At 46.4% G+C, this 27,967-nt stretch overlaps 8 protein-coding genes across 15 annotated transcripts; 5 read left to right on the top strand and 3 right to left on the bottom strand.

Moving 5' to 3' along the window:
- The first annotated feature begins 60 nt into the window (after nt 1–60).
- LOC118512552 (glutathione S-transferase 1-like) lies at nt 61–1,332 on the top strand. Its single transcript, XM_036057138.1, has 2 exons — nt 61–286; nt 354–1,332. The coding sequence occupies exons 1-2, from the start codon at nt 143–145 to the stop codon at nt 879–881; spliced, it is 672 nt and encodes a 223-aa protein (XP_035913031.1). The 5' UTR covers nt 61–142; the 3' UTR covers nt 882–1,332.
- Nucleotides 957–2,137, bottom strand: LOC118512553 (glutathione S-transferase 1-like). The gene is made up of 3 exons (XM_036057139.1): nt 1,676–2,137; nt 1,399–1,599; nt 957–1,332 (listed from the first exon to the last, which is right to left on the bottom strand). The coding sequence occupies exons 1-3, from the start codon at nt 1,817–1,819 to the stop codon at nt 1,006–1,008; spliced, it is 672 nt and encodes a 223-aa protein (XP_035913032.1). The 5' UTR covers nt 1,820–2,137; the 3' UTR covers nt 957–1,005.
- A 362-nt stretch (nt 2,138–2,499) lies between these two features.
- On the top strand, nt 2,500–4,524 carry LOC118512555 (glutathione S-transferase 1-like). The gene is made up of 5 exons (XM_036057141.1): nt 2,500–2,700; nt 2,754–2,954; nt 3,019–3,787; nt 3,848–4,048; nt 4,124–4,524. Exons 3-5 carry the CDS (start codon nt 3,593–3,595, stop codon nt 4,442–4,444), a joined length of 717 nt encoding a protein of 238 aa, XP_035913034.1. The 5' UTR covers nt 2,500–2,700; nt 2,754–2,954; nt 3,019–3,592; the 3' UTR covers nt 4,445–4,524.
- Nucleotides 2,557–3,342, top strand: LOC118510034 (glutathione S-transferase 1-like). The gene is made up of 3 exons (XM_036051422.1): nt 2,557–2,700; nt 2,754–2,954; nt 3,019–3,342. The coding sequence occupies exons 1-3, from the start codon at nt 2,557–2,559 to the stop codon at nt 3,340–3,342; spliced, it is 669 nt and encodes a 222-aa protein (XP_035907315.1).
- A 1,377-nt stretch (nt 4,525–5,901) lies between the features above and the next one.
- LOC118512550 (glutathione S-transferase 1-like) lies at nt 5,902–8,012 on the top strand. Of its 2 annotated transcripts, XM_036057136.1 has the most exons (3): nt 5,902–6,307; nt 6,380–7,344; nt 7,411–7,768. In XM_036057136.1, exons 1-2 carry the CDS (start codon nt 5,960–5,962, stop codon nt 6,704–6,706), a joined length of 675 nt encoding a protein of 224 aa, XP_035913029.1. In that variant the 5' UTR covers nt 5,902–5,959; the 3' UTR covers nt 6,707–7,344; nt 7,411–7,768. The 2 variants fall into 2 exon arrangements, with proteins under 2 accessions (XP_035913029.1, XP_035913028.1); XM_036057135.1 differs by lacking the exon at nt 5,902–6,307 and having other exon boundaries at nt 6,930–7,344; nt 7,411–8,012.
- LOC118512554 (glutathione S-transferase 1-like) lies at nt 7,913–9,080 on the bottom strand. Its single transcript, XM_036057140.1, has 2 exons — nt 8,926–9,080; nt 7,913–8,840 (listed from the first exon to the last, which is right to left on the bottom strand). The coding sequence occupies exons 1-2, from the start codon at nt 9,021–9,023 to the stop codon at nt 8,270–8,272; spliced, it is 669 nt and encodes a 222-aa protein (XP_035913033.1). The 5' UTR covers nt 9,024–9,080; the 3' UTR covers nt 7,913–8,269.
- On the top strand, nt 8,125–11,876 carry LOC118512551 (glutathione S-transferase E14-like). The gene is made up of 4 exons (XM_036057137.1): nt 8,125–8,229; nt 10,516–10,726; nt 10,787–10,996; nt 11,068–11,876. The coding sequence occupies exons 2-4, from the start codon at nt 10,571–10,573 to the stop codon at nt 11,374–11,376; spliced, it is 675 nt and encodes a 224-aa protein (XP_035913030.1). The 5' UTR covers nt 8,125–8,229; nt 10,516–10,570; the 3' UTR covers nt 11,377–11,876.
- Nucleotides 11,412–27,882, bottom strand: LOC118512548 (epidermal growth factor receptor substrate 15-like 1). Of its 7 annotated transcripts, XM_036057128.1 has the most exons (12): nt 27,392–27,882; nt 26,748–26,792; nt 25,902–26,138; nt 24,918–25,808; nt 24,695–24,847; nt 24,527–24,616; nt 22,117–22,179; nt 18,993–19,640; nt 18,741–18,929; nt 18,359–18,457; nt 13,522–13,882; nt 11,412–13,440 (listed from the first exon to the last, which is right to left on the bottom strand). In XM_036057128.1, exons 1-12 carry the CDS (start codon nt 27,407–27,409, stop codon nt 12,638–12,640), a joined length of 3,597 nt encoding a protein of 1,198 aa, XP_035913021.1. In that variant the 5' UTR covers nt 27,410–27,882; the 3' UTR covers nt 11,412–12,637. The 7 variants fall into 7 exon arrangements, 6 of the variants coding, with proteins under 6 accessions (XP_035913021.1, XP_035913023.1, XP_035913022.1 ...); XM_036057130.1 differs by lacking the exon at nt 18,359–18,457 and having other exon boundaries at nt 27,392–27,881; XM_036057129.1 differs by lacking the exon at nt 22,117–22,179 and having other exon boundaries at nt 27,392–27,881.
- Between the last annotated feature and the right edge of the window lie 85 nt (nt 27,883–27,967).

Genomic DNA, 27,967 nt, shown 5'->3' with positions numbered 1-27,967 from the left:
TGATCATCAAACGCACACACTTACACACCCCGTAACCGTAGCTTAAAATACTTTCCCCCCCATCGCGGTGGACAGTCTTTGCCGAACGTTCGTATTGTAAGGGAGAACCCGGCCAACCACTCTGTAGAAAACAACCTGCGTCATGGCACCGATTGTGTTGTACAGTACTCGCCGTACGCCGGCCGGCAGAGCCGTAGAGCTGACGGCGAAGATGATCGGGCTGGAGCTGGACGTGCAGTACATCGATCTGACCAAAAAGGAGCAGATGACGCCCGAGTTCCTTAAGGTAAGATCGTGAGGGGGGGTGATGGAAAGTGGGCACGTCACATCTATCACACTGTCTCGCATTCCAGATGAATCCAATGCACACGGTACCAACCGTCAACGATAATGGTGTCCCGCTGTACGACAGCCACGCCATCATTATCTACCTGGTGTCGAAGTACGCGAAAGATGACGCCCTCTACCCGACGAAGGATTTGGTCAAGCAGGCAAACATTAACGCACTGCTGCACTTCGAATCGGGCGTCCTGTTCGCTCGACTGCGGTGGATTCTGGAGCCGGTGTTTTACTGGGGACAGACGGAGGTGCCGCAGGAGAAGATCGATTCGGTACTGAAGGCGTACGAGCTGCTGGAGGCCACGCTGAAAACCGGCGGTACGGATTATCTCGTCGGCAGCACGATCACGCTGGCGGACATCTCCGTCAGTACGTCACTGAGCACGCTCAATGCACTGTTCCCGGCCGATGCCACCAAGTACCCGACGGTGGTGGCGTACCTGAAGCGGCTGGAGCAAACGATGCCACACTACAAAGAGATCAACACCGAACGTGCTAACGAGGCGCTGCTGCTGTACAATCAGAAACTCGGCAAAGTCTAAGCATGGGGCCACAAAATGGGAGAGTCTCCGACGATACGCATTTATATTGACACATAACTGAATAAAAGCTTCCAATATGAGCATCTTAAAGTGAAAGAGATTTATTGGAGATTCTTGCCGCCGGTCACATAAACTGTTGCGCGTTGGCTTCCTTCTTTCCCAGCACGAACTCGGCCAGCTCGAGCGCTCCCGTGCCGTTCGCCTCCTCGTAGTACGGTAGCTCCTCCATACGCTTGATCCAGGCAGCAATTTTGGGGAACTTGGCTTCGTCCAGTGGAACCACACCGACCAGGGTCGCGATGCTAGAGATGCAGCTAAAATCGGCTATCGTTAGGCTATCCCCGACCATGTACTCGTTCACGAGGAAATCCTCCAGCAGGCGATACGCTTTCCGGATGTGCTCAACACGATCGGAGTGGAAGTACGATTTGCCCGAATAAATTACCGGTTCCTGTGTGAGGAGAGAGTGAACCGTGTAGAATGCGGCCCCGATGGATGCTGTTTGCTGGCTACTCACAAACAAAAAACTTAACCGTGAAAAGATAACGCCCGCCTCGAGATGGAGGGCCGTGTGGACGCGCGCCCTCCGGACCAGCTCGCTTGGGTAGAGACTGTCGTCGCTGCCGAACTTACACACGAGATAAATCATGATGGCGTGACTGGCGGTGATAACGACTCCTCCATCATCCAGCGCCGGTATCGTTTGCTGCGGATTCACCTGGCGAACGAAATTGCAAGAGAGGCGTAGGCTTCACCAACCGCATCGCTCTTTCGACGAACCAGCTCAATCATACCTTAAGGAACTCTTCCATCAGCTTGTCACCTCGCAGCAGTGTCATCTCCTTCTCGGTCAGCTGGATGCCAAGGGCACGGGCGGTCAGCTTCACCGCACGGCACGGTGGGCTCTTTTTGTTCGTGTACAGCACCAACTTTTCCATCGTTTCCCGTACGCCGGCGTGTGTGAAAGGCGATGATCCAACATTGACTAACGGAAGGATTTGCGCCGAGGGTGCCAACAGGGTGCTCCAAAGATCTTCAGCAGCTGGATTATATCTTCCAAGTACGATGTGAGATAAGGTGATGGGATCCTATCTGTTATCTGGAACAGCTGTTAGCGTGGAGATGTTGCTCTACGGATATGCTCTTATCGTAAAGCCACTATGTGTTGATGCAATTACTCAGAATATTAGCTTATAATAAAATCAATCGGACCGCCGTCGACTGAGCACCTACCAGCAATACACGTAAATTATGCACTACTCCCCCCTAGCGAGGGTTGAATTTTAGCTTCCGAGAATTGTCATTGCTCAAACACAGCAACGCCAACATCTAGTTGTGTTGCTCGTTATTTCCCGTGATTTGTGTACACAAGCCCCAAGGCAGGACAAGATGGGGACAGAACGGAAGGGGCATGATGACACAGCTTGATGAACGCGCACACCCGCAAAGCATTAGAGATAGCATGAGTTGACAGACAGGCGGCTTCGTCTTCCCTTATCACGGTGGCAAGCACAACCACAGTCGGGCAGGTCCGCTCTGTGTACATTTAATGATTTTAAACATTAATCAGTTTTTGCACAGGTACGCACAGGTGTTCCAGATGTTTCCCCACTGGGTCTGAATTCAGTTCATTGCCGACTTTGGAGCGTAGGAGTTGAGCAGCCGTGAGGGAACGATGCCTAAACCAGTGCTGTACACCGTCGGTCTTAGCCCACCGTGTCGAGCAGTGGAACTAACGGCCAAGGCACTTGGATTGGACTTGGAGCGTAGAACCGTAGATCTGCTGGCTGGAGATAATCTGAAGCCGGAATTCTTGAAGGTATCCTCGTCCTGCCCGGTGCTTTCTTCGCATTAAGACACTTGCCATTCCAGCTCAACCCGAAGCATACGATTCCGGTGCTGGACGATGATGGGACAATCATCGGCGAAAGTCACGCCATCATGATTTATCTGGTGCGAAAGTACGGCAAGACGGATGCGCTCTATCCGTCCGATATCGTCCAGCAAGCGCGCGTCCACGAGGCACTCCATTTCGAGTCCGGTGTACTGTTTGCGCGACTTCGTTTCATTACGGTAGGTGGCCACAGGTTCGTGCAAGATTTTGTGGCGCAAAGTTTTACGCTCCAACTTACCACAGGAACTCGTGTTCTTCGCACGCAAACCGGAGATCCCTGACGATCGCATCGAGTACGTCCGGAAAGCGTATCGTCTGCTGGAGGATTCTTTGTGCGATGAGTTTGTTGCCGGTCGTGGGATGACCATCGCCGACTTTAGCTGCATTTCGACGGTCGCCTCTACGGTGGGTTTTATTCCGCTGGATAAATCGGAGTTCCCGCGGACCATCGCTTGGATGGAACGGATGAAGAAGCAGTTGCCGTTCTACGAGGAAGCTAACGGGGCCGGCGCTACCGCGCTGGGACAGTTTGTGCTGAAGCAGTTGGCCGATAATGCGAAGCTATAACAATGCAGAGAGAGAGTGTGTGTATTAGTCCGGCTTGTAGCAGTAGTGAATGAAAACCGGAATTTTGGCTGCTTAATATGCTGCATCATCGCCCATCGCCCACCGCTCACCCAACCGGAATGCGTTGTAGCATCACAATAAAAGACCAACCAACACGCACACACGCACGAGCAAGTGAAATCATGCGCTCTATCTCGTATCTCCAACGACCACAATCATGCATCCGAACATGGTTGGTCCGGCTTGAACGATGTTCGGATCAGTTCGGGTGTGTCTCTGCATCGCAACGGTTGTCCCAAACATGCCTAAGCTAGTTCTGTACACGCTGCACTTGAGCCCACCGTGCCGGGCTGTGGAACTGACGGCTAAGGCGTTGGGATTGGAGCTGGAGCAGAAGAACATCAATCTGCTGGCCGGTGACCATTTGCAGCCGGAGTTCTTGAAGGTAAGCGTCGCTGTGGTGTATTAGTGGGGGGGGTTAAATTATAGTAAAAGATCGTTACAGCTTAACCCCCAACATACGATCCCGGTGCTGGATGATGATGGTACGATCATTACCGAGAGCCATGCGATCATGATCTATCTGGTGACGAAGTACGGCAAGGATGACTCCCTCTACCCGAAGGACCCAGTCAAGCAGGCTCGTGTGAACGCTGCGCTGCACTTCGAATCCGGTGTACTGTTTGCCCGGATGCGATTCATCTTTGTAAGTTGACTGATCATCAGTTGCATCACGGCGTGAGTAAAATTATTTCTTATCCCACCAAACCCAACAAACCAGGAACGTATTCTGTTCTACGGAAAAACGGACTTGCCGGAGGATCGCGTTGAGTATGTGCAGAAATCGTACCGCTTGCTGGAGGACACGCTGCTGGACGATTTTGTAGCCGGACCGGCCATGACGATTGCCGACTTTAGCTGCATCTCCACGATCTCTAGCATTATGGGCGTGGTTGCGCTGGACAAAGCGGAACATCCCCGGATCTACGGGTGGATCGATCGTCTGAAGCAGCTGCCATACTACGAGGAGGCTAACGGTGGCGGTGGTACCGATCTGGCCAAGTTTGTACTGGCCAAAAAGGAAGAGAATGCTAAAGCTTAGCATGGAAGTCTTGAAATAAAGAAGCACAAACGTAACTTGAAGCAGCTTCCTATTGAAGTTATCTTCTCGATTACTCATCAGTTGGCTTTCTTCACATTTGTACTTGTGTGTTTCGTACTTGGTACTGGATGCGAACTGAGTTGTACTTGCTGCGGGACAGAAATTGGGACCATCATTAGCGACCGTCAGGCCATCACAGGGCAGTTGAAGGAATCTAACAGTGTTGGAGCTGGTCAGCTTTGGCGTGTCTTTCCAACGCAACGATTGCTTAAAAATGTCTAAGTTAGTTCTGTACACGCTTGAACCCACTGTGACACGCTGTAGAGTTAACAGGAACCAGACCTGTTTGCAGGTGGTCATATGAAGCCGGAGTTCCTGCAGGTATAGGTCGTTGTCGATGTCCATTATGGTGGTATTTTCTATTGGGCGATCGTTACAGTTTAACCCTCAACATGCGAACCTGGTGCTGGATGATGAAGGTACGATCATCACCGAGAGTCGTGCGATCATGATCTATCTGGTGTCAGTCTTAACACGGCAGGACCGAGGTTCAAATCGCATCTAAGCCGTTCCCCCCATAGTGAGGACTGACTGTCCAACTATGCGGTATCAACAAGTGTAGTAAGCCAGAAATTGGCAGGCATGACCTTGCCGAGGTAGTTAAGCCAACAAACAAGAATAATGGTAGTGGTGGAACCGATGGGGCGGTCCGGTGACCGAGGCGATAACGGCGCCGTTCTTCACATGACTGGACCCCGGGGTTCAAGTCCCATCCTGACCGTCTCCCCGTACGTGTATGGCTGACTACTTTGCTACGGGTAAAATTAAGTCACAGAAAGTCAGAAATGGTAGGCCACAAGACCTCTCGAGGTTGTAGTGCCAGAAGAAGAAGGAACCGATTGAGGGAAGTTCATATTTGCCAAGAAGGAAGAAAATGGTGAAGTTTTTAACTCAAAAGCGATTTTTATGACCGAAAACACCAGTACATCAAGAGTATAACAGAAACAGTTAAATCTTATCATATACTGATAGCTAGACAATAAAACAAGAAGTAAGTGGCTATTAAAAATGAAAATTTGATACAAGTCGGAATCAAGGTGCATGTAAAGAAACGCGAAAGAAAGACAAACAAATCGTTAAAGTTGACAAAACCAAAAAAGAAACAAAAAAAAAACAGAAGAAAAAGGCAAAGATTACAGTAGTTATCAAGCGCACAGGACAGAAGTAGCAACAACAGTAGATAATAAAACATTTGTTCGCTTGCCGGCATGCATGCATGATTGTTTCGATTTGCTCGCCCACCCCATGCAGCAGCGCGTCCTATTATCTAATCAAGCGCATTTTTTTTTGCAAATGTTTACCATGCAAAGCGTCGGTGTTTCCGTGTGTGTGTTAGTGCATCCCTTAACGGCGCAGAATCGCCCCATATGGATGGGGCCGTATAGGGCCGACAGTTAGCGAGATGAGCGTGCGAGCATTCCTGTCCGGACCTTGCAAGCGAGTGGAACTGCAACGATGCCAAGGAAAATTAAGCTGTACACGGCCAAACTTAGCCCACCGGGTCGGGCGGTAGAGTTGACGGGTAAGGCACTGGGGCTGCAGTTTGATATCGTGCCCATCAATCTGATCGCGGGCGATCATCTGAAGGAGGAGTTTCGGAAGCTGAACCCTCAGCATACGATCCCGGTAATCGACGACGACGGTACGATCGTGCGGGATAGCCACGCAATCATTGTGTATCTGGTGACCAAGTACGGTTCCGACGAGAGTCTCTACCCGGCCGATGTGGTGACCCGGTCCAAGGTCAATGCGGCGTTGCACTTCGATTCGGGCGTACTGTTCGCCCGGTTGCGGTTCTATTTGGTAAAAATTTGGGACCTGCATTTTTGAATTTGCAGGCTAGTGTAAAATTCTGAGCTTCCTTGCCCCCCACAGGAACCTATTCTGTACTTCGGCTCTACCGAGACACCTCAGGAGAAGATCGACAACCTGTACCGTGCGTACCAGCTGCTGAACGACACCCTGGTGGATGATTATCTGGTGGGCAGTCAGATGACGCTGGCCGATCTGAGCTGCGTGGCCAGCGTTGCTTCGATGCATGCCATCTTCCCGATCGATGCGACCAAGTATCCGAAGCTGGCCGCCTGGCTGGAACGTCTCGCCAAGCTGCCGTACTACAAGGCTACGAACCAGGAAGGGGCCGAAGAGCTGGCAAAGCTGTATCTCGCCAAGCTGGAGGAAAATCGTGCCAAAGCCAAGTGAAGTGGCGATCACTTCGAACAGAAGCTGATAAAAAATTGAATCTATGAAATTGGCGCTCTCTAGTGAATCTGTTTTCTATCTGGAATAAAACCGGCTTTCGAGTGACTGGCACATTTTTGTTTGTACACTGTTTAGTGGACGCTCCCTATCTCACCACTACGCTCAAAGCCCAAAGGCCCAAAGACAGCTGTGTTGTTTGAACCACTTGACGTTAGGTCCAGCATTATGGAAATATGGTTGATTAGAACCTGTCGGACCGCGGTCAGTTCCATACGCACCATCACGTCAGCATGCCGAACATTAAGCTCTACACGGCGAAACTCAGCCCACCGGGACGTGCGGTTGAGCTGACGGCAAAGCTGCTAGGACTGCAGCTCGACATCGTGCCGATCAATCTGCTGGCAGGCGATCATCGGAAGGATGAGTTTCTGAAGATGAACCCACAGCATACGATCCCGGTGATCGATGACGACGGTGTGATCGTGCGCGACAGTCACGCAATCATCATCTATCTGGTGCTTAAGTACGGACCTCCCGATCACAGCCTCTATCCGGAGGATGCCGTCACGCGGGCAAAAGTAAACGCCGGTCTTCACTTTGACTCGGGTGTGCTGTTCTCGCGGTTGCGATTCTATTTCGTAAGTAGATGCGAACAGTCCGAGCAGCTGCTCCAAGTTCTAATTCCGTTCCGGAATAATTTTCAGGAACCGATCCTGTACGAAGGATCATCGGAAGTACCGCAGCACAAGATCGAGTACATGCAGAAGGGCTACGAGCTGCTGAACGATGCGCTGGTTGACGATTACATGGTGGGCAATACGCTAACGCTGGCCGATGTAAGTTGTATCGCCACGATAGCGACGATGGAAGAGTTTTTCCCGATGGATCGTAGCAAGTATCCGGCACTGGTGGGTTGGATTGAACGGCTAAGCCGCACCTTGCCAGCGTACGAGCAGCTCAACCAGGAAGGAGCCGTCGAATTTGCCGAAATATGTGAATCGCTCAGACTTAAAAATGCGATCACAGCTAAATAAAATGGGTGTGAACGGGATCAACGTTTTGGCCAGGAGATTTGGAGTACTTTCTCATAGTGCATGAATACAACACAACACGCAGAAGCAGTCAAGCGAACAGGTTTGTTTACGATCTTTCGTGCAGGTTCCACCCGGTTTTCAATGTCACCAACACACACACAGAGACGCGCGATCGGTGGTGTAGCTTGTTGTTTATTGTAAGCACATTGTGGATAGCAAAACAAACAGCGAAATAAACATCTAGGCTCAGATAAACTTTGTAAAGCAAAAAAGGGTAATTTAAATGGACGCCAGATGTACACAGCATAATACTGAACCCACGGTGTGTGCTGCTCTTATCGCCCGGTTTGCCACAAATACATTCACACGGGAGTAGCTTAATGAATCCGTAGGCAGCAGAGTTTGGGGTTTTTGGGGTTCAGTTCTGTGCTCGATTTCCGCTTCACCGGTAGAGTAGTGTCTAGAGGGAGACCGTCTCCAACAATAATCGTAAGCTGCACACCACTCAACAACACACCTCACTTGGATCTTACTTCGCACTGTTCTTCTCGCCGAGCATTTGCATCAGCTCGCCGGCCGCCTTTAGGCCACGGCCCATCACCTCCCCGTAGTACGGTAGCTGGGCCAGCCGTTCGATCCAAGCGAATGTTTTCGGAAAGTCTTCCGCGGACGGCTTCAGCATAAGGTGCAGCGTCGTTACGCTGCTGACACAGCTCAAGTCCGCGATCGTCAGGTGATCGCCGGCAACGTAATCCGACTGCAGCAGACTTTCCAGCCGCTGCAAACCTTCCAACGCACGCTGCAGGTTCTCCTCCGGGATAGCACTCTTGCCCAGCACCGTCAGATTGTCCGTGCAGAAGCGCAACCGGGCGAACAGGATGGAACTTTCGAAGAACAGGGCCGCATTAATGCGCGCCTGCTGCTCGAAGTCGTCCGTGTAGAGATCCGTGCCGGCACCGTAACGGCGGGCAAGATAAATCATGATGGCGTGACTGTCCCACACCAGAAACCCGTTATCGTCGAGCGTGGGGATCGTTTGGACCGGGTTTAGCTTCTTGAACTCGTCGGTCATATGCTGACCCTTGAAGACGTTCATCTCCCTAGAAGGGGGGGGGGGGGGGGGGGGGGCAGAGCGGGTCAGTTGGAGTACGGCCGCCATGTTACGAAATCAGCGATGGCACCTACCTAATCTCAACGTCCAGGTTCAACGCCTTGACGGCGAGTTCGGCCGCACGGCCGGCGGGACTAATGGTGTGCGTGTATAGGACCGGCTTGCTAGACATCTCGTACGAAACTGACGGCTGCCCAGCAAGTGAAGACGAATCCCCCCCCCCCCCCCAACGATTTTCCCTTTTGTTATGGACTTTGACCTTGTTTTTTTGTGGAAGGTTTTTGGTCGTTTTTTTCGTTCGATACGCTTCGCGTGAGGCTACGTTTAAGACCGTTTGACGTAATCTTAATCGAAGCTTATGCCCCCTCCACGATGGTGATGATGGGGGAAGGGATCGATCGATAAAAAAGGGCCACACCTACTTGTCCGAAATGTGTCCCCCGCCGGTGTGAGGACTGTCATTAGTAGGTAGTAAAATAGCTCAACGATAGCAGAACATATGGACAATTTGGGGCATGAATTATTAATAGTCGATGGTTTTGTGGAGACGGTCTCCAGTTGAGATTTAATCTCAGACGGAGCGCATATTGTTCGCTGGTAGATTATCTACACTAATGAGCAACTAATCGTAGTAATATTGATTTTACTTCGGAGAGCTTGGTAATTGCTGGTATTCTGAAGTTTCTCTTGGAAGAAGGCAAAACCTCTCTAATATAGATAGATCAGAATCTTTGCGAAAAAGTTGAGGCGGTATGGGATAGCAGAGATTAATTTGAAGAATTTGGGATTTGGGGCGGTCCGGTAGCAGTCATCACACGGCAGGACCTAGGTTCAAATCCCATCTGGTCCCTGTACGCAGGACTTTGACTACTTTGCTATGGATGAAAACCAAGTCACAGAAGGCCAGAAATGGCAGGCCGGTGACCTCTCGAGGTTGTAGTGCCAAGGAAGACGAAGAATTTGAAGAAGATTTCCCATCACCAATATTATTGAAGTATTTTTCTTACTTACCCGATTGGTTGTGTTCTGCCTTAGAAGTTGTTGAAACTGTCTTCGGACGTGCGCCGTTCTTTATTCCGAATTCTTCGACGACTCCTTCTCAATATTTATGTCCCTTTAGAAGGTTTTTGCGACTTCGGTTGTCCGGTGCCATTATCATGACATGACCAGTCCTCCGGAGCCTTACGAGTTTAGTTTCCTGGACATTGTACAGCTGACAGAGCTCATTATTGTAGCTCCAAACATTCTTGTGAACTTCTTTGTCTAAAACTCGGCTTGGAGGTTTTCATCGACGATTCGACCGTGCCAGAGTCCATGTCTCAGGGGCGTATGAGAGTTCTGAGACTTTAAATTGTTCTGAAGTGCACTTCAAACTTCGTCCGTCACTTACTGAACAGTTTGACCTACTTCCGATAGTCATGGTTAAACAATTATTTATACTGGATTACTACTAAATTACTAAATTACTACATGCTCACTTTTTTCAACACGTCTAGCCCGGAGTTACACCTCCCATCACTAATCAATCTTGAGCTGTTGATTCTTTCCACAAACCACACAACGATTAAGAACCACTGAACCGTGTTGAAATCCATCGTTCAGAGGTTCAGGTTACAACCAGATTTGCTCTTACCCACAGCAAAACCACCATTCGCTCGTTTCAGTCCACTTCATCAATTTCTCTGAATCTCACTTCAATTAAATCAATCAGTGTCGAGGATGGCTTCCCCGAGTATGGTTCTGTACTACGATGAGGTTAGTCCACCGGTGCGTGGCGTCCTACTGACCATTGCAGCACTGGGTGTAAGGGATCGGATAAAGTTTGAGTACATCAATCTGTTCGCTGCTGGCCATCTGAGTGCTGACTTTATAAAGGTGCGTATTTGCTTTTCAATTCCTTCAGCGAGTGTCGGAGCCAACTTAATTTCTTCCCAGATTAATCCACTGCATACGATCCCGGTGCTGCGTCACGGTGATTTGACGCTCATCGATAGTCACGCCATTTTGATGTACCTGTGCGATACCTTTGCATCGGAGGATGGTGCTGCTGCATTTGCCATACGCGACACCCTAACGCGAGCGAAGGTGTTCAACATGCTGTGCTTCAACAACGGTCATCTGTTCCAGCGTGATGCCGAGCTTATGGTAGGTCTTTAAGTGACATTCCACCCGGTATTTGAAGGCGTTTTTTTCCTAAAGTAATCTTCACATTGCAGCGTAAAATATTCAGCGGTGAAATAACCGATCCCTCAGGCCATCTAAAACCGATCGAGGAGACGATCGACGCATTGGAACACTTCCTGAAGCAATCTCGCTACACCGCACTGGATCGTCTTTCGGTGGCCGATTTCGCTATAGTCAGTACGCTCAGCACGCTCGATCTACTTGTGCCGGTGAAAGCCGATCGATGGCCGCGCGTTTACGAGTGGTTCGTGGAGATGCAATCACTGCCCTACTACCAAGAGCACAACCGTGTTGGGTTGGAGCGGTTGCGCGAAAAATTAAGCTCCAGGATCAAGATCTAGGTCGATTTATGGGGCGGGAGGGGGGGCGGTTTTCGTTTTCCACGGTTTCTTTATTGTGCATGCAGTTGAGGTGGAATCGGTGTAGGAGCTATAGAATCTCTCTCAACCCGCGTTAGTCTACCACAGTTCCGCTTGCATTGCATTTTTCTGTGGGAATAAAGTCGGAAAGCTTACACTCTACAGAGTATATTCGTTCGATGGAGCATAACGTATGTGTGTAGCGTCTTGCTTAGTTGGGCTTTGCCGGGGTTTCAGGACAGGAGGAATCATATATTCATCTCAACAACATCTACCTGCCCAAAGACGATCCATAGTTGCGATTGGTACACAATTTCCTTTATGGGTTCTTTTCTGTTAGCAAATAGAAGAGATCTAACACTGGTGACTAACAACACATCTTTCTACTTATTTGCATTTGTAATATCTTGATTTTGTGTCGGGCGGCATTTCGTACACGTGTAAACGTAAAACATTTAAAGCACTTTCCACAAAAAGGTTAACTTGTACGGAAAAAAAAAATCCTTCCTGTAAATAATATGATGTGCTCTCTCGCTCTCTCTCCCTCTCTCTGTCGTAAAGGGTCATGAAATCTTCATTCTTTCTAACTTTACTTTAACATCCACCATTCAACACATAAATTCAACTTCGTTGCTTAATAACGTGTTTCACAATATTTACAGTATTTAAATTCATTTCTCCCTTTCGGCTGGTTTTAGCTTTCTCTCTCTCTCTCGCCGAAGCATTTCATATTTAGGAAAATAGCTCCTCTTTTAACAGTTTTACCAGCTAGCTCGGCTCTCTTCTAGGAAGTCGGCAGAACCGAGCCAGGAGTTTAACAGGTTTTGCAAGGAAAGGAAAGGGGCAAAAAGTACGAAAAATTAAAGCTAATCTCTTTCGCTTGTTACACAGGATTTCGAATGGAATTGTTTCGTTTGTTGCGCCGTTTCGCTAATTTTTGCATTGTTTTTTTACCCTCTTCTCATGCATACTTTATACGTTCGTTTGTGAGAGATGTATCTTTGCACATTGCTTGCGTTGCACACACACACGTTTGTACCGAACGTTTGTGGGAGCCAGTAGTGATGTATGATTGTACATATATAGAGGCTGTCTCTCTCTCTCTAGCATCTTCTTATGTTTATACAGTTCGATTATTATGATAATTGGAATCGCGATTACCCCGTGGTCAGAGCGATAAAACTGTTTGGTAATACAAAAAAGGCAGAGCGACAAATCGGTACCAGGGGGGGGGGGGTACGGATCATTTCTCGACCAGTGATCGCTGCAGGACCGCCTCCATATCGGCATCAAACGTTTCACCCTTCGAGTAGTCGGCATTAAACCGTTCAACCACCTTGGGCGGATCGGCACTACCGTCCGGTCGCTTAAGGCTACCGGTCAACGGTCCGTTTGCGGCCGCCTTCGAACTCTTGGCCGGTGGTGGTAGGGTGGCACCAGCAAACCCACCACCACCGTACCGGGCGCTACTGCCCGCGCTACCAGTCGTGGTGTTAAATGCACTGAACGCATCGTCAAACTTGGCGACAAATTCATTGCCACCGGTGGACCCGATGGTAAGATTATTGTTGTTCAGCACATTGCTCGTATCCATCTTGGAAAACTCATCCTCGAACGATTTCATCATCAGCGATGGAGCGGCGGCGTTGGATGGAACCGTCGTTACACGGAACGGATCCACCATCAGACCACCGGTGTCGGTTGCCTCGCTACCGGCATCCTTGCTACCGAACGCACCGAACAGCGCGTCTTCTTCGGTTTGGTTAGTGTTTTTGGAAAAATTATCATTAAATGCATCGAACGGATCGAGTGCGAATGGTTTCGTCTTTCCACCAACTGCTCCGGTGGTGGTGGTGGTAGCAGTAAGGTTGTTGTTCAGCCGGTTGTTCAGGCTCGTTGTGTCGTTTGCACCGTCCCCCGAAAGGCGAACACCCTTGAACAGATCGTCCAACTGGTCCAACGAGCTGGTGGACGTTTTGCTAAATTTGGCATCGAATTTGTTCGATAGAATTGTGCTGTTGTTGTTGGCTGTTGATGCAAAAGGATCTGGGAAAAGGAAGGGAAATGAAAGTTTATCATCAAACAGTCACACAAAACCGATAACAAACGCGCTCAATCAATACAAACCATCCGAAGGTGTGGGCTCGGTGTCGGCGAACGGGTCCTCGATGTTGAACGGATCCTCGTACCGATAGTCCTTGAACGGATCGTCCGCAAAGTCAACGACTGGTGTCGGCGCCGTGGACAGGTTCGAGACGGGTGATGCAACAACCGGAACAGCCGGGGCGGTCGTTGTGGGTGGAGTAGTGGCCGCCTCGATGGTGATCGTGGCGGTCACCATCGGCCCACCGGAAACGGTCGGTGTCGCCATGTTGTTGAAAACGTTACCACCGGTAAGAGATCGATTGCTGCCGAAAGCGTTACCACCGCTCGAGGCAAGGGCTGACGACGGCGCTTGTGCCTGGGAGGTGGTTGCGGGTTTGAGATTCTGCTCATAGGTGGACACACACACACACACACACACCGTTTGTCGCCCCCATAAAACAACAGATATACAGTAGTAGTGTAGGTAGGGTTTGATTGTTGCATACATTGGTGTGTCAGTGTCAGAGGCGTGTGTTTGTGTGTGTGTGTGTTTTTTAGCAAAATGGAAAAAAGAAAGAAAAGAAAGAAAAAAACAACAACAAAAAGTGTAATAAGTGAGCAAATTAATAAATGTGGAATAATAGTACAGAAACATAAAAGAAAACCAGGACATCTTAAGAATGGGTTGTTATGTTAAGAAAGCAGAAAAAACAGAAAAAAAGATGATAAAACAGACAAGTGAAGTAGTGCTGGCACGAACTAATGGCACGAAGAAAAGAGAAAATAAAATAGCTTAAAAGCCCGGAACCAGTTTACAGTGTGAAAGTGTTAGAAAATGAGTGTAAGGAGTAGTTTTGTTGGGAGAGCTAATCCATTCAGCTGTTTGAACGACACCAGGTGGTCGGTCTGCTGGATATCGATAGTGCGGCGGTATGTCATATGCGCGCTTAACATAATCGGTTATCAGCTGTATTAGTAAGCATTTTGATTGGGTGCGTATTACTTGGAACTTCCTTTAAGTATGGGTTAGGTTAAGGGGGTAAAGTAGTTCTGATAGGTGTTGCAGATTGGGCACGCCGCTGTACAGCAACTATATCCGGCACACTAGTGGAACGTCCGCGGCCAAACATCATCACCATCATCACCATACGCATTATTTTACCACTAAAAATAGAACAGGATGGGGGGGTTTCAAATGATAAAAACGTTACAACATACCCAACACGGATGCAAGTTAGTACGGGGTTTTGCGTTATTATCTGTATTTCGTCAGATCGCTATGCAATTAGAGTCTAAAGAGGGTATGTATGGGTGTGTGTTTGTGTGTTGAACACGCTTATCTGCTACACTATATATATGAAAATATGATTTGTTCTTTCGATGCTTGTTTTCCCTCTTTTGTAACGACGCCTTTTGGAGCGTGAAATGGCGAATAGTATGTGCACGTACGATATACAACTACATCAAATACTGCATTAAACATTGGTACATCGCGATTATTGTTATGTTGCCAGAAACCAGCGCAAACAGAACATGAATATATTTTCGCCGCTATGCGTAACTTGCGATATGAGGAGCTTTAAGATACTCTGTTCGTTTGCAAAAAAAAAACGGCTTCAACACGAGCATTGCGTCTAGGTGCGATCTGAACAGAGTGTAGTTCTAGTGTAAGCAAACGAATATGTTTTGCAGAAGAGCTAAAAGAACTTTAACTTGTTTCGTAGCGGGTTTTTTCTTTGTGAGAAGAAATATTTTTGAAAGAAGCTACTATTTTCGGCTAAAGTCAAATTTGATGGGACCAGTAGGATGTTGTCGACTATGAGCTGCTGATGTATCCAGTTGAAAAGTAATGAAATAAGAATAATTTTGAACAATCTTTCATTTCATCAATTTTTCTCCCGGACCGGGAATTGAGCCTGCTGTATGTAGACCGGCACCGCTGTTGCCTCTGCTACCGGGTCACCCCCCCTCAAATGTATTAGGTGGGATCGACTAAAAATAGGTTATTAGGAGCTGCCCAAGCATCCAATCGTTATAAGAAGCTTTTGCTAACGTACTTCTTCACCAAAGACGCTTTTAATCTTTTAATTAAAAAAAAAAATGACAAGGAATTCTGTCAACCATCGTGCAACAAATTAAGTTAAAGCTCTGATAGTTTAACGAACGTTAGAAATAATGTTACCATTGCCTAATTAATGTTAATAAGAGTAATTAGTTTTCACCATGCTTTGAAGTTTATTATCGCACACATTAACAATAGACTTTTACGTTTATCCCCGATTCAGACGAATACCTTTAATAACTCACTGAACGCGTGCGTATGTGTTTTAAACGAACGATATGCTACAATACGATTTGCGTGCTAATAATTGGGGTACGAATGGAGTAAATGTTTCTAATAGCATATGCAGCGGATCAAGTGAACGGTAGTCTGTTCTTCTTCTTCTTTTTCCTTGGCACTACAAAACCTCGAGAGGTCTCGCGGCCTGCCATTTCTGGCTTTCTGTGACTTAATTTTGATTTTTTTTGTGTGAAGACCGGCGCCGTTATCGCCTCGGCCGCCATCTTTTCTATGCACCGCAATTGCCTATCTCTCGTTGAGCAGCTCAAGAAGAATTATACTTAGATGAAAGATTCGAAGCTATATGAACATGCTTTGCTTGCACGGTCTCTGTTTCACGGTACAATTGTCACATGAATTGCTACCATTTAACGACGTACTCTTAACAAATGGAAAACATTGAAACAGAAAAAACCAGTGCTGTGTGTGCAGTTGCAAATAAAAAAAAATCCAAAATCGCATTCGCCGGTAACTCTTGCTACTATAATAAACAGACACATAATAATGGAAACATAATTCCCTAAACCCCTTTCCGCCGCTCTTTGTGGCTCGCTGTGGTAAACGGAATCTCACTTGGCAGATTAAACCGACCTTCCACAACTCTCCCATTCGTCATACTACCGTGTGTGTGTGTGTGTGACAAAAACGAATGCGATTAGATAACTACTAGGCGTCATCGTCATGTTCAATCTTGGCGTGGTGAATTACACACACACATACAATGGAATCGAATCAATAGAAATCAACCACAGAAAGCAGCCCCTCGTGCCAGAAAGAAGGTCTGTCTTCTATCCGTAATAAAGCTACCCCACCAGCGCTAATATGGCAGGAGAATTCGTTTAACGTTTACATTTAATCCCAATATACCCACCCCGGTGCGGTAAATATAATGCTTGTATAATATCTAATGCCTTTTCGTTCTTCGATACGGTTCATGCTACGCTACGGATCATCGATACGTGTCATAAGTGGTCTTGGTTTTGATTTGAAGTTTTTAACAGTGAACAGACAAAACAATACGGAATAGCATATGCGCACACATATCACCACACCATCGTACACACATAATTTTGATAGTTTAGCGCTTGCGATTAAGGTTCATACAGTTCAGTACTATTCTGATTATTTTAAACATTCCCCAAACAAAGGGCGAGGGGGAATGATATTTTAATACTTGTTGGAGTGAAGTAGTTTCACACACACACGTGTTTGTGTGTTTCGTGCTGATGCGGCAGAGCGATTTGATTCGATGCGATTCGTTATACTTAACATCTCTCTATGTACAGCGTGCGCGATGCAGTACAGGGGTTAGGTTGTACCAGAACAGTGCTTAAACGTAAAATATAGAGCATCTGAGGGAAGGTTTTCTTTAACTGCTGCTTGCAACAGAGTGCAGCTCTCGGTTTCGGTTAAATTCAAAACTGGCTTTACTAGTTGCCTGCCGTATGCCTGCCGTGAAATGGTTGCGTGCAATTGTATGAAGAGAGCGCCGTTTGGTGCAACAATGGTTCGAGTATGTTGTTAGACGACGATACAGGACGCCGCCGCAGGATGGTTTGGTACACTACTATGGGTCGCTGTGTTTTTTGCTTCTGACTTTCGATTTGTTTTGTTAATTTTTTTTGTTTTACTTTTGTTTTGGTTAAATTGTTAGTCTCTCTAGTAGCTAGTATTAGTATCGGATGATATTCACTGAAATGCGCGATGAAAAGACAAAGAAGAGGTGCAAAAGAAGAAGAAGAAGAACATTGTTAGATATCGTAACCGGGTGCCAGCCACCCAGGCCCGGAGCCGGGTGTCGAGAATGTGGTGTGGAATTTAACGAAGCAAAGGTACATTTAATATAGGGGAAAACAAAACAATCTCGATATGTTGCAGAAGTAATCGCTTTTACATGCGTGGAGGGTTGCTAAATTACAGGGAATAAAACGTAGCGTAAGTAAACTGAAGCAGTACCCGTGTACAAACATATTAACAACTTACAATTAATAATAAAATATAAATTATCAATAGCACACCTACCAAAACTTATGGCTAAAAATTAATATTAAACTAAAGAAAGAAACACAACGACCAAAGTAGGTAACTGCAATGAATTTATTACGTGTGTTAGACTATATTACTAAGCGCTAGCTTAAGCTGTAAGAAGTAAGCATGCATGTTTGTTAATAAAATATTGTCCTGCAGTGATTATAAACTATATCGTTAGTAGTTAGCTGGTGGAGAATGGTGACAAGATGGGGAAAAAATGGTAGGTAAATACTGATATGAAAAGTATATTTTGTACTAACTATACACAAACAAACAAACGTGCTAGGAAGGTATGTAAGTAAATAGTAACCGCCAGGACAGTAAGGTAGTACATATCGTGCAACAGTGCCTAAAATCTGCTACTAATAAGAAACAACAAAACGAGTGAAACGAAAAATGGATTCTGATGGATGGAGGAAACACAAAAAAGGGGTTCCGGATGCTTCGGTGTCATGTCCACCTAGGGTTCGTGCCAAAACGATAGATAATCTGATTGTTGATAACTACCTTATTGTCGAAGTCGGCAAAGTTGGCAAAGCTGCCACCGCCGCTACTATCACCGAATGCATCCGACGCCGGTGGTGCGGGTTTGGTAGGCGTAGGGCCCTACCACCAGACAGGAAGAGCATATTAACGAGGGGCAGATCGGTAGAGAGAGTTTTTTTTACGTCAGTTAGAAGATTACGGGAAGGTTAGCAGAGATAAAGAAAGAGAGAGAGAAAAAAGTACAGATAACAAACGGTTACAAGGTGCTACAGCTGTGTGTGTATTAGTATTGTTTTGCTATTACTTCCCATCTACTGAACACCTCCTCTCTACGTCAGTCCCCCCGAAGGGACTCGCTACTGTGAACTGAGAGCCCCAAAAACGGGGAGGCCTTGGAACTTACCTGCATTGGTCGTGGTGGTGCCGGGCGCGGTGGTGGCTGCTTCGCTTTCTTCGGTGGCAGGGCTGGGCTGGGCGATTCAGGGCGCGGTGGCGCTACGGATCTGCTTGGACTAGGTGTCAGCGCTTGACCGGCAGTGGTCGGTGCATGCAGTATGGCAAACGGATCGCATCCGAACTCATCTTTGGCGGGCTAAAAATAAGAAGCAGACTTGTTACTAACTGGCTATAACCTTCCTCCCATCACCTCACTCACCTCAGCTGCACTACCTTTCCGCTCACCGAACGGATCGGTGGCACCGGCCGACGCAAACGGATCCGCACCGCCAGCATTCGTCTTCGCACCGAACGAACCGAACCCGTCGTCACCGAATCCACCACCCGCCGTACTGTGAAATCCGCCATTCGCACCGACATCAAACTGGGTGGCGAAACCGTTCGACTTAAAATCATCCCCAAAGCCCGTTTCCGGCTCGCCCGCACCGAACCCATTCGCCCGGTTATCGCCGAACGGATCGCGCTTGTTCGCATTCTCGACCTCCTTCTCCTCGAGCGCCTGCTTCGCCTCCCGGAACTCGGGCTCTATCTTGAGCGAATAGTCCGACACCAGTATCGGATCGTTCGATTCGATCGCCGACCGGAACATCGACAGTGCGTCCGTCATCTGCCGCTGGTACTCCTGTATCTGAGTAACCATGGCCTTCACCTGGCTGATCTCGAGCTGCGTATCCTGCAGCTGGGACGTCAGCCGGTCGACCTCTTTGGTGCTGGAATGGTACTCCTTCTCGAGCGACTGCTCCTCGTCCTTCAGCTTCTGCAGCTCGGAACGACGCGAGTCCAGCTCACCTTCCTGCTCCTTGAGCGTTGCTTCCTGCTTCTGGCACTGTTCGCGAATTCTGATCAGCTGTGTATTTGCAGACCAACCGGCGGAACGGAAACATAAAGAAGAGGAAAAACAAATGTATAGGGTGCATTTGTACGACGCTATATCAGACGGGTAACATTTAACACAATCTCACATATATGTTAGGTGCGCGACCAAATTCTTGCTAGGTAAAATGCACCGTCAGTTAAAGCTAGAATCCAGTTGCACACCTAACACATATATTAAGGGATGGAAGAAGGGTTGATGTTTCAGTCGCTGGGAGTCAGGAAACATGTGGGGAATGGGAAGAAGGATACGCGTTTCACAACTGTCCGGTCAAGGTGGTAAAAATGCTTCTTGCATGGTAATTGTTTGTGTAAAATACATAGCCATTCTCAGAACACATCTCATTCGATTAGCAACAAGAGAGAGATGTTAGAAACCCAAACGAATAATTTATATAAAACTAATAAAATGCTTGTTTACGGATAGATAGACATTGAAATAGAGCTAGACACCAACACATTGCTACAAAACCCTTGAAGTTTTCATCTTAAGAAATATATAAGAAATCATACGTAAATTTACTAAAAAAAAAATAAAAAGCCAAACAAAAAATACGAAAAAGATTGTACAACATAAAAATGATGTAAAATAAAATAGAAACCAATTGCAATAATAATTGAGCCACATTGACCGGACTCGAGAGAGAGAGAAACGGATGAAACAAAATGACACACAACGGACAAAGATGAAAATTAAGAATGAAACCATAGCCAAAACGCACGAAACGTATGATAAAAATGAATTTAACGATTTTTTTACAAAAACAGAAGAAAAAAAATGGTAAAAGACTCGAGAAGGGCCCCCTATAGAATCTTTTGTGTGCAGCACTGTGGCCTGTCATTTTTATTGCACAGTGGGATTTTTTATGGTCATAATTTGTTTGATATAAACATAGTGCATTGCTCGTTAATAAAGCCAGGCTACATGGTGCGAGATGTCAAAAATATTTCGTTTAAAAGGGGGTTGTGGGGGGGGGGGGGGGGAGAGAAGCAATCTCGGAAAGATTTCGCTTCTCTCTAGCCCTCTCTGTCACTTTCCATGCGTTGTCATGGTAGTTTTCGGTTGAAGAGAGAGATAGCATGAAGTGCTCGAAACAACGCGGGTAGATGAACCGAGATGATTTTGACGGAAAAAATTCGCAAATCCCCCCTTTTTAGCGAAATCTTTTTGGTATCTCGCATCATGTAGCCTGGCTTTTATACTGTTACTGGACAGCGAGTAGAGCAAAGTGAGTTGAGAGAAGGTGTCGGAATAGCGATTTCTCGATCGGATATCTTGAAAACAATTTTGACCTGACAGTCTGCGTCAGGTCAAGCATTCTTTGTTGGTCAAGCGATCTCTAGCACACATTGATGAAGCTCGATCTGCTGTGCTCTTGATGAAAATAAATCAGTAATGTGTTTAATCGAACATATGACACACACAATCCCAATGGATAGTGACCAAGACGGAGCACGGCACCCATTCCGCGTGCGAGATATCCAGCATGTATCTGGATTCAATTTTTTGCTTGCAGATCGGCAATAAAGTGGAACGATTCTATATCTCGGATCAACCAATAGTTCGGGGATGTAAACCGGCACCGTCTGTGACGGTCTGAATCGTTACCACCTCAAACAGTAATAAATATAATACAGAATCACCTCAGATAGCACTGGCACACTACAGTATCCTGATTTCTTCACTTGATTTAAGCTTTCCGAACGATATTGAGCAGCAAAATAGAAGAAAACAAATCATAAAATAATGTTCTTGCATCGAGAATAATAAACAACACATATAACCAGTTGATTCGATGCGGTCAAGTAAACGTCAAACTGGTGCTGTTCTTCTACTTCTTTCCATGTGTCAAAACGGGCTTTTTACGACACCTCCTCTCAACTAACTTTGGAGAAGAGCATGATAATATACATAGTAAGAAGTGATTTGAAATGTTATTATACTTATTTGTCCTCCTTTTCTGAATATCTATGCCCGTTAACAAGTATCCATCGAACCAATGTTCGGTGTACAGTCCGGGAACACCGTGTATGTTGTAAGCCTGATTGGTCACTCCTAGCGTGCCCAAAAATTATTACATAGCTCCTGTAAGCCAATATAAATGGCTAGGATAGAGGGAGTGGGATTTAATCGAATAATAAGGAATATTTCATACGACTTTCTTCAACCATTTTTGACCACACTGAAAGCACACTTTGAAGCTGTTTCGCAACGTGTACTGTGGATTGCATACAATCAGGCGTAAATCCTACAGTGCCTAACAAATTTTGTCAGCGGAGGGGGGCCTTCTCGAGTCTTTTACCGAAAAAACACAAATGCAATCAAAGGGAGAAGGAAAACTGATGCATGAAAGGATCACACGATCACACGATAACCACACAAAACCACACACACAAACAAAAGGAAATGAAACGATAAAAGAGAGGGGAAATCATAAAATAAAACGAACCTGTTGACGAGCATCGTCAATGCTGCACGCTACCTCTAGCAAGGCTTGATCTACACCTACTTGCTAGTAGTGACAAATGTTGTGGCACACCATTCGAGATAATTTTTGAATGTTTTTTGTTTGTTTGTATTTTTCAGGATGTGTCGGCACAAGCACGCAATCAAACCATACACACACACGAGTAGTAGTAGTAGTAGTAGTGGTAGATATATGAAAAACCCAACAAATCGCAAAAGAAGATACGAGCAGAAAAGTTACGCGTATAAAGATAAATATCAATTTCATTTAAATCAACTAATAAATACACGCTAATAGTTGGAGTTGGTTAGAAAAGGTTTAGTAAATTGTTTTAGTTAGCAACGGTATGAATTTTACCATAAAGTATTTTAGATAGTTTAACAAGCTTTTACTACTTGCACAGGTTAATTACCACACCATTCATATTAAAATAATCTACATGCACGAAGAAATCCCGAACCTTAACTTAACTTCATTTAATTGACAGACATTGTGTTATTCAAACAAAGAGAGATTAACATTTATTCATTGGTTTCCATGCAATGCATTTTTTTTTTGACGAGCAAATTGTTTCCGACGATGGATACAGTCCTTAACACAACTATACGAACACCTGTTTTTTTAGAATAAAATAAAAACTAGAAGAGTTCCAGTAAGTTGTAGAGAATTAGAGTGTGTTATATAGTGTTCCTAGCCGGCTGAGGCAGTGGGATCAAATTTTATTACATTTTTCCAATACTGTAACAGAGTACCTTTCTGAAAAAACGGACTGGCTTATTTTTACACTAGGTTTTTGATTTTCTATACCCATGCAAAGCAATGTATGTCCGATATTGGCCATTTTCTTGCTTTGCGTATCAATTTCTATCACTGCTTGTGGGTGTCGCATATAATATATCATTTAAAGGGGGTAATCAAAAATGCCTTGTCTCTTCTTCTTCTTCCTTGGCACTGCAACAACCTCGAGAGGTCTCGGCCTGCCATTTCTGGCTTTATGTGACTTAATTTCACCCGTAGCAAAGTAGTCAGCCTTACGTACGACAGGGAGGCGATCTGGAAGGGATTTGAACCCCGACCCTCCCGTGTGAAGACCGTCGCCTCGGCCACCGGACAGCCCCGGTGAAAATGACTTATTACATAACAAAAATTGGAATGAAAAAATCGTGGCTTTCCCGTAAAAACTGTATGACAGGGAGATAAAACCTTTTACTTAACTACTTAAAAAAATATTTACGTTAAAAAAGGTTGTTCAAAGCTACTTGTATTTAGGAACGATTTTAAAAATCATTACAATAGCGTAGAAACATATTTGCCGTAGGTGTTCGTATGCAAGTTCGTGTGCAATTTCGCAGGTGCCAGAATAAATTGTTAGTGTGTGTAAAATTATACTTTGTCCTTCAAAATGTGTGTTTTGTAATTATTTACAACTTACTAGAACATCAGTTTTTGCTAACTCTTCCAGTTTTTATTTTATTCTTAAAAAAAGCAGGTGTTCGATAGTTGTGTCGATAGGACTGTATTTCAAATCCGTATTGTTTAATATGGAAATCGAAATTATTAAGTAGTAAATTAATAGAATTAAATATTTTAATAAAACAATAAAACTGAAATTAGCAAACAAAATTATGATCATCCATTGCATTGATATAAAAAATGCACAATTATATTATCACGATAGCTCAGTAAAAATACGGTAATAAAAAGGAATTTAAATGTCATGCATCATCAAGCTTAAACTTAAATCGTAATAAAAAAGAAAGAGCTATCACACAATGAAATGTGGACGAGAATCAATGGTGCGATTAATTCTGTAATCTTAGAGAAAACTCCTTAATGGTTATGAACTAATAAAGCTGGGCATAAAATCGTTAGTAAAAGCCAAAGCAAAAATAAGCTCTTATCGAACAATCAAATCGAGACAAACATTGCTTACCGAAATTTAGCTTAATGCTCTTTGAGCAATAAAGCTAACTAAGGCCTAAAAAGACCACCAGCAGCAGCAGTTCAGTGTGCTGTCACTGACCATTATCATTGAAAGCACACACACACACGGCACGGAGTACACATGGGACTGATAAGATAAATTTGAATAGCTCCATAGGAACACCGAAAACATGCGCTTTTGGCAGTAATCACAGCCAAACTTTAACAGGCTGAGATGTGCAGCATCCCAAAGGCGAGATAATTAGATCGCTTAGGAAATGCAGTACAGATTTGGCATGTTAGTTGTGTTAAGGATTAACTTGCACTACTGTTCAAAGGTTAGAATTTAGCTAAATACACCACCTGACCGGAGGCCAAGGGGACCCGTTGTGTTAGGAGTGTGCGGTGGGGGTCCATGCCACCGGTTGGTTAGGGGGGGGGGTCTGTGGTATGCTTCATCGTTGCTTACCTGATTGTTCAGATCATCCAAACGCTTCTGTGCTTCACCTTTTTGGTTTTCCAGCTGCTTCAGCGTTGCCGTTAGCGTGTCCAGTTCGCTCTGTTGGGGGGGAGGGAAGACAATGGTTATAAAACTAGCGCATAACGCACAGGACAGTCAATGGGGCACTAGGCTAACCTGCAGGCTGCGCAGTTCACCGCTCTTAATTCGCACATCGGCCTCCTTCTGGGCCACTTCCTGCTCCAGCAGGCGACGCTCCTTCGCGAGCTCGTCTATTTCTTTGGATATCATTTCCAGCTCCGGATTGCTGTAGGTTGGTTGTGGCGGTTCCTGAGGGCGAGTTTTTTTTTTGTTCCCATTAGTACGGATTCAATAAAAGAAACAGGGCAACTAATTTTACCTGCGCTTGAATGATCGAATTCTTTCGCAAACTGGGCGGTACCATGTTCGGGGCCAGCGCCTGCGGCGGTTCGATACCCTTTTTGGCTCGGTCAACGAACCACATCGCTAGGCAGAACTCTTCCAGCTTGAGCTTGCCCGACTGGTTCGTGTCACAGAGCGCCCAAATGTGGGCGAGCATATTCTGCGCCACACCCGACTGCAGAAACACGTCCTTAATCTCCAGCCCCGAAACCAGCCCGTCCCGGTCGGTGTCACTCTTGTTGAAGATTTCCTCGTACTTGCAACGCTCCAGCGGTGACACAACCCAGCTGGTCACCTCGATCGGTGCTGAGGACGCCACCAGCGGTACCATCGGTACGGGCGGAATGATCGGTGCGCCGCCGCCGCCACCACCGATGACGGGTGGTGGTGGACGGGCGAGTGCGGCCGGAAGCGGCGGTACGACCGGTGGCGGTGCAATGTCTGTCGGGAAGTTGGCCACAAAGCCCCCACCATCGGCAGCCCCATTACCGAACGCGTCAAACCCGCCGCCATTCTGTGCCTGTGTTTGCGAGCTATAGTTGCGCTGGAGCTGCGGTGGCAACACGGCCGGGATGGCACGCTTATCGAGCGCTTCGTACACGAGATGCATCGCCACACAGAACTCATGCTTGTCGAGGCTACCGTCACGGTCCTGGTCGGCCAGATCCCAGATACGGCCGAGCGTATCCATCGGTAGCTTGGAGTTGAGCAGCGTGACGCGCACCTTTGCACCCGGCAGCAACCCATTCATGGGACCGAGGGAATCGAACAGCTGCTCGTACTGTTGCCGCTTTTCCGGCTTCATTGACCAGTCTGTACTTTCCGCTGGCAGCAGTTTAACCTGCGCCGGTGGCTTTGGTAAATCGCCCTAATTTCGTGCGGGAGGGGGGAAAGAATGCGAAAGAAAAACATTAAAAAGCTTCTGTTAATGGGAACATAGGCGATGTGGACCAACACTTACCACCCGCGGAGGTTTCGAGAGGACGTTGTAGATGTTTTTGAGGCTGATGTCCGAACCTTCCTGTGCCAAACCGATCAGCTTGAGTGAAACGAAAAACCCTTCCTTCGTGAGGAACCCTTTGCCGGTCGGATCGGACAGGTCCCAGATCCGGCTGAGCACCACATCGCTGAGGCCAGATTTTTTGAGGAATTTTGCCGCCGCGAGTGCACCGATTTCGTTCGTTTCCTTTGGATCCAGCTGTCGGGTGAGATACGGACAAAACGGTTAGCATCGAAGCAGGCAGGTGCTTTGGAATTTAATTATGAGCGGATGTAAACATGTAACATGAGAATGGCTGTTTATGTTATGCAATAGGGGATGGATTTTTTTTCGCTTCTGATTATTTTTTTTTTTTCAATTTACTGCACCAAGATTCTACGCAAAAGTAAGCATTCAACTAATTTCCAAATCAAGAAAAAATCATTTTTTTTTTTCTAAAAAGCTAAAACCAAACTCTAATACTGCTGCAGGCGCGTATATTTAGCACGCACTGATCCATTTATCGATTTTCCAGCGCAGGCCACTGTTTTCGGAAGGGAAAAAAGGTAGGTCAAACACTCTCTTACTACAGAACCTTCAGAACCATGCTTCGTTCTATCGACACTGCAAAAATGGTTTGCTATCTCGCACGAAGGGATGTAAAATCCTTGCTAAACACAGTATCGTTGCTTCTATCGTTTTGTGTTGTTTCCGCTAACGGGCGAGCGTACGCGAATCTCCCGATTTGGTGCAGGAATGTATGGAATGTGATATTGGTGGAGGGGTTCGATCAGTGCAACCTTGATGTTTGTTTTTCCTTCAACTCACCTGTTTATAGTAACCCTCGTATATCAGGATGTGGTCTCCTGCGAGCTGTAGATGACCGTAAAGAAAGACAATAGAATTACACACACATGTTACACACACACACAATCTAGTGGCAATCGAACCGATAACCCGTTATCGATGTTGTTCCCGTCAACACTTAATTCTAATTCGTCACTTGTTTCATTTACTATTTTTTTTTTGCACGTGTTCAATTCACTCCACCCGATAAGCTTGCGTATCTCAGATTCTACTTGCGTAGGATTGGGCCGTGTTAGGCCAGGCGATACTCGAGAGCCTTTTGAAGCATCGATTCACACTCCAACGCATTTCTCCACTCCCGCGTATACACACACTGATAAGCGCACATAAAAGGGCGTGTGAGTTGCGAGCACCACCGATGGACGAGCGATTCGTCTAATAAAATTCCTACCCAGTGCAGGGTACAGCTGTTGTATCTTTTTTTCCACCGTCACACCACATACCAAGAATCGATTCTTTCGATTCCACAGCGCCTACCACACCACCTGTTCTGTGTTATCGCAGGATCTCAAGCATACCCAAAGCTTTTTGCCCGAAATCTTCCTTCGAACTGCACAAAACGATGGCGTGAAAAGCGACGCCAGGAATGCACGGCCAAAAATTACCTTCGCAATGTCGGTCATTTTTCTGTGCTGAAGACTGTGGTTCTGCCGTGGGACGTGACGAACAAGTGCGCAATCGAAATCGATCCGAGCTCGGTGGGTTTCTTGGTGTGGTTGGTATTATGATTTTCTGGCTACTGCTGCAGCCCGCCCCGCTGTTCCCGTATTTGTGTATCGTCGTCTTCCTTTGCCGAACGAACGGTGAGTGTGTGCATCAAGAATGGTAATGCAAAAACGGGTCCCGCGAGATGCAGCACGAAACACGCGACGAGCGATGCCTTAAATACTGGTGTACAACTGTTGGTTTTGTTATCTCCTGCCTAGGTGCGATAGGGATTGTTTTCTTTGCACACACAACACCAATCTACGCTAGCAGTGAACGTTTTAGGACGAACACGAAAAGTGTTTCCTGCTTTCGCACTGTACGCACTTTTTTTTGCCTTCTCTGCGCCTTTTGACAGCTTTGACTGAAGAGCGAGCTTTTCTGGGTGACCCGATCTCCCTTGCGCAAGTGTGCTTGAGTGAGATAGGGAGGGTGCTGTCAAAAGCTGTGACAGTTTTGCAGTGCCGCACGGTGGG

This window comes from Anopheles stephensi, chromosome 3 (assembly GCF_013141755.1).
Source record: "Anopheles stephensi strain Indian chromosome 3, UCI_ANSTEP_V1.0, whole genome shotgun sequence".
Taxonomy (NCBI): domain Eukaryota; kingdom Metazoa; phylum Arthropoda; class Insecta; order Diptera; family Culicidae; genus Anopheles; species Anopheles stephensi.
The sequence above is the reverse complement of the archived record's forward strand: the minus strand, read 5'-3'. Positions and strand labels throughout refer to the sequence as shown.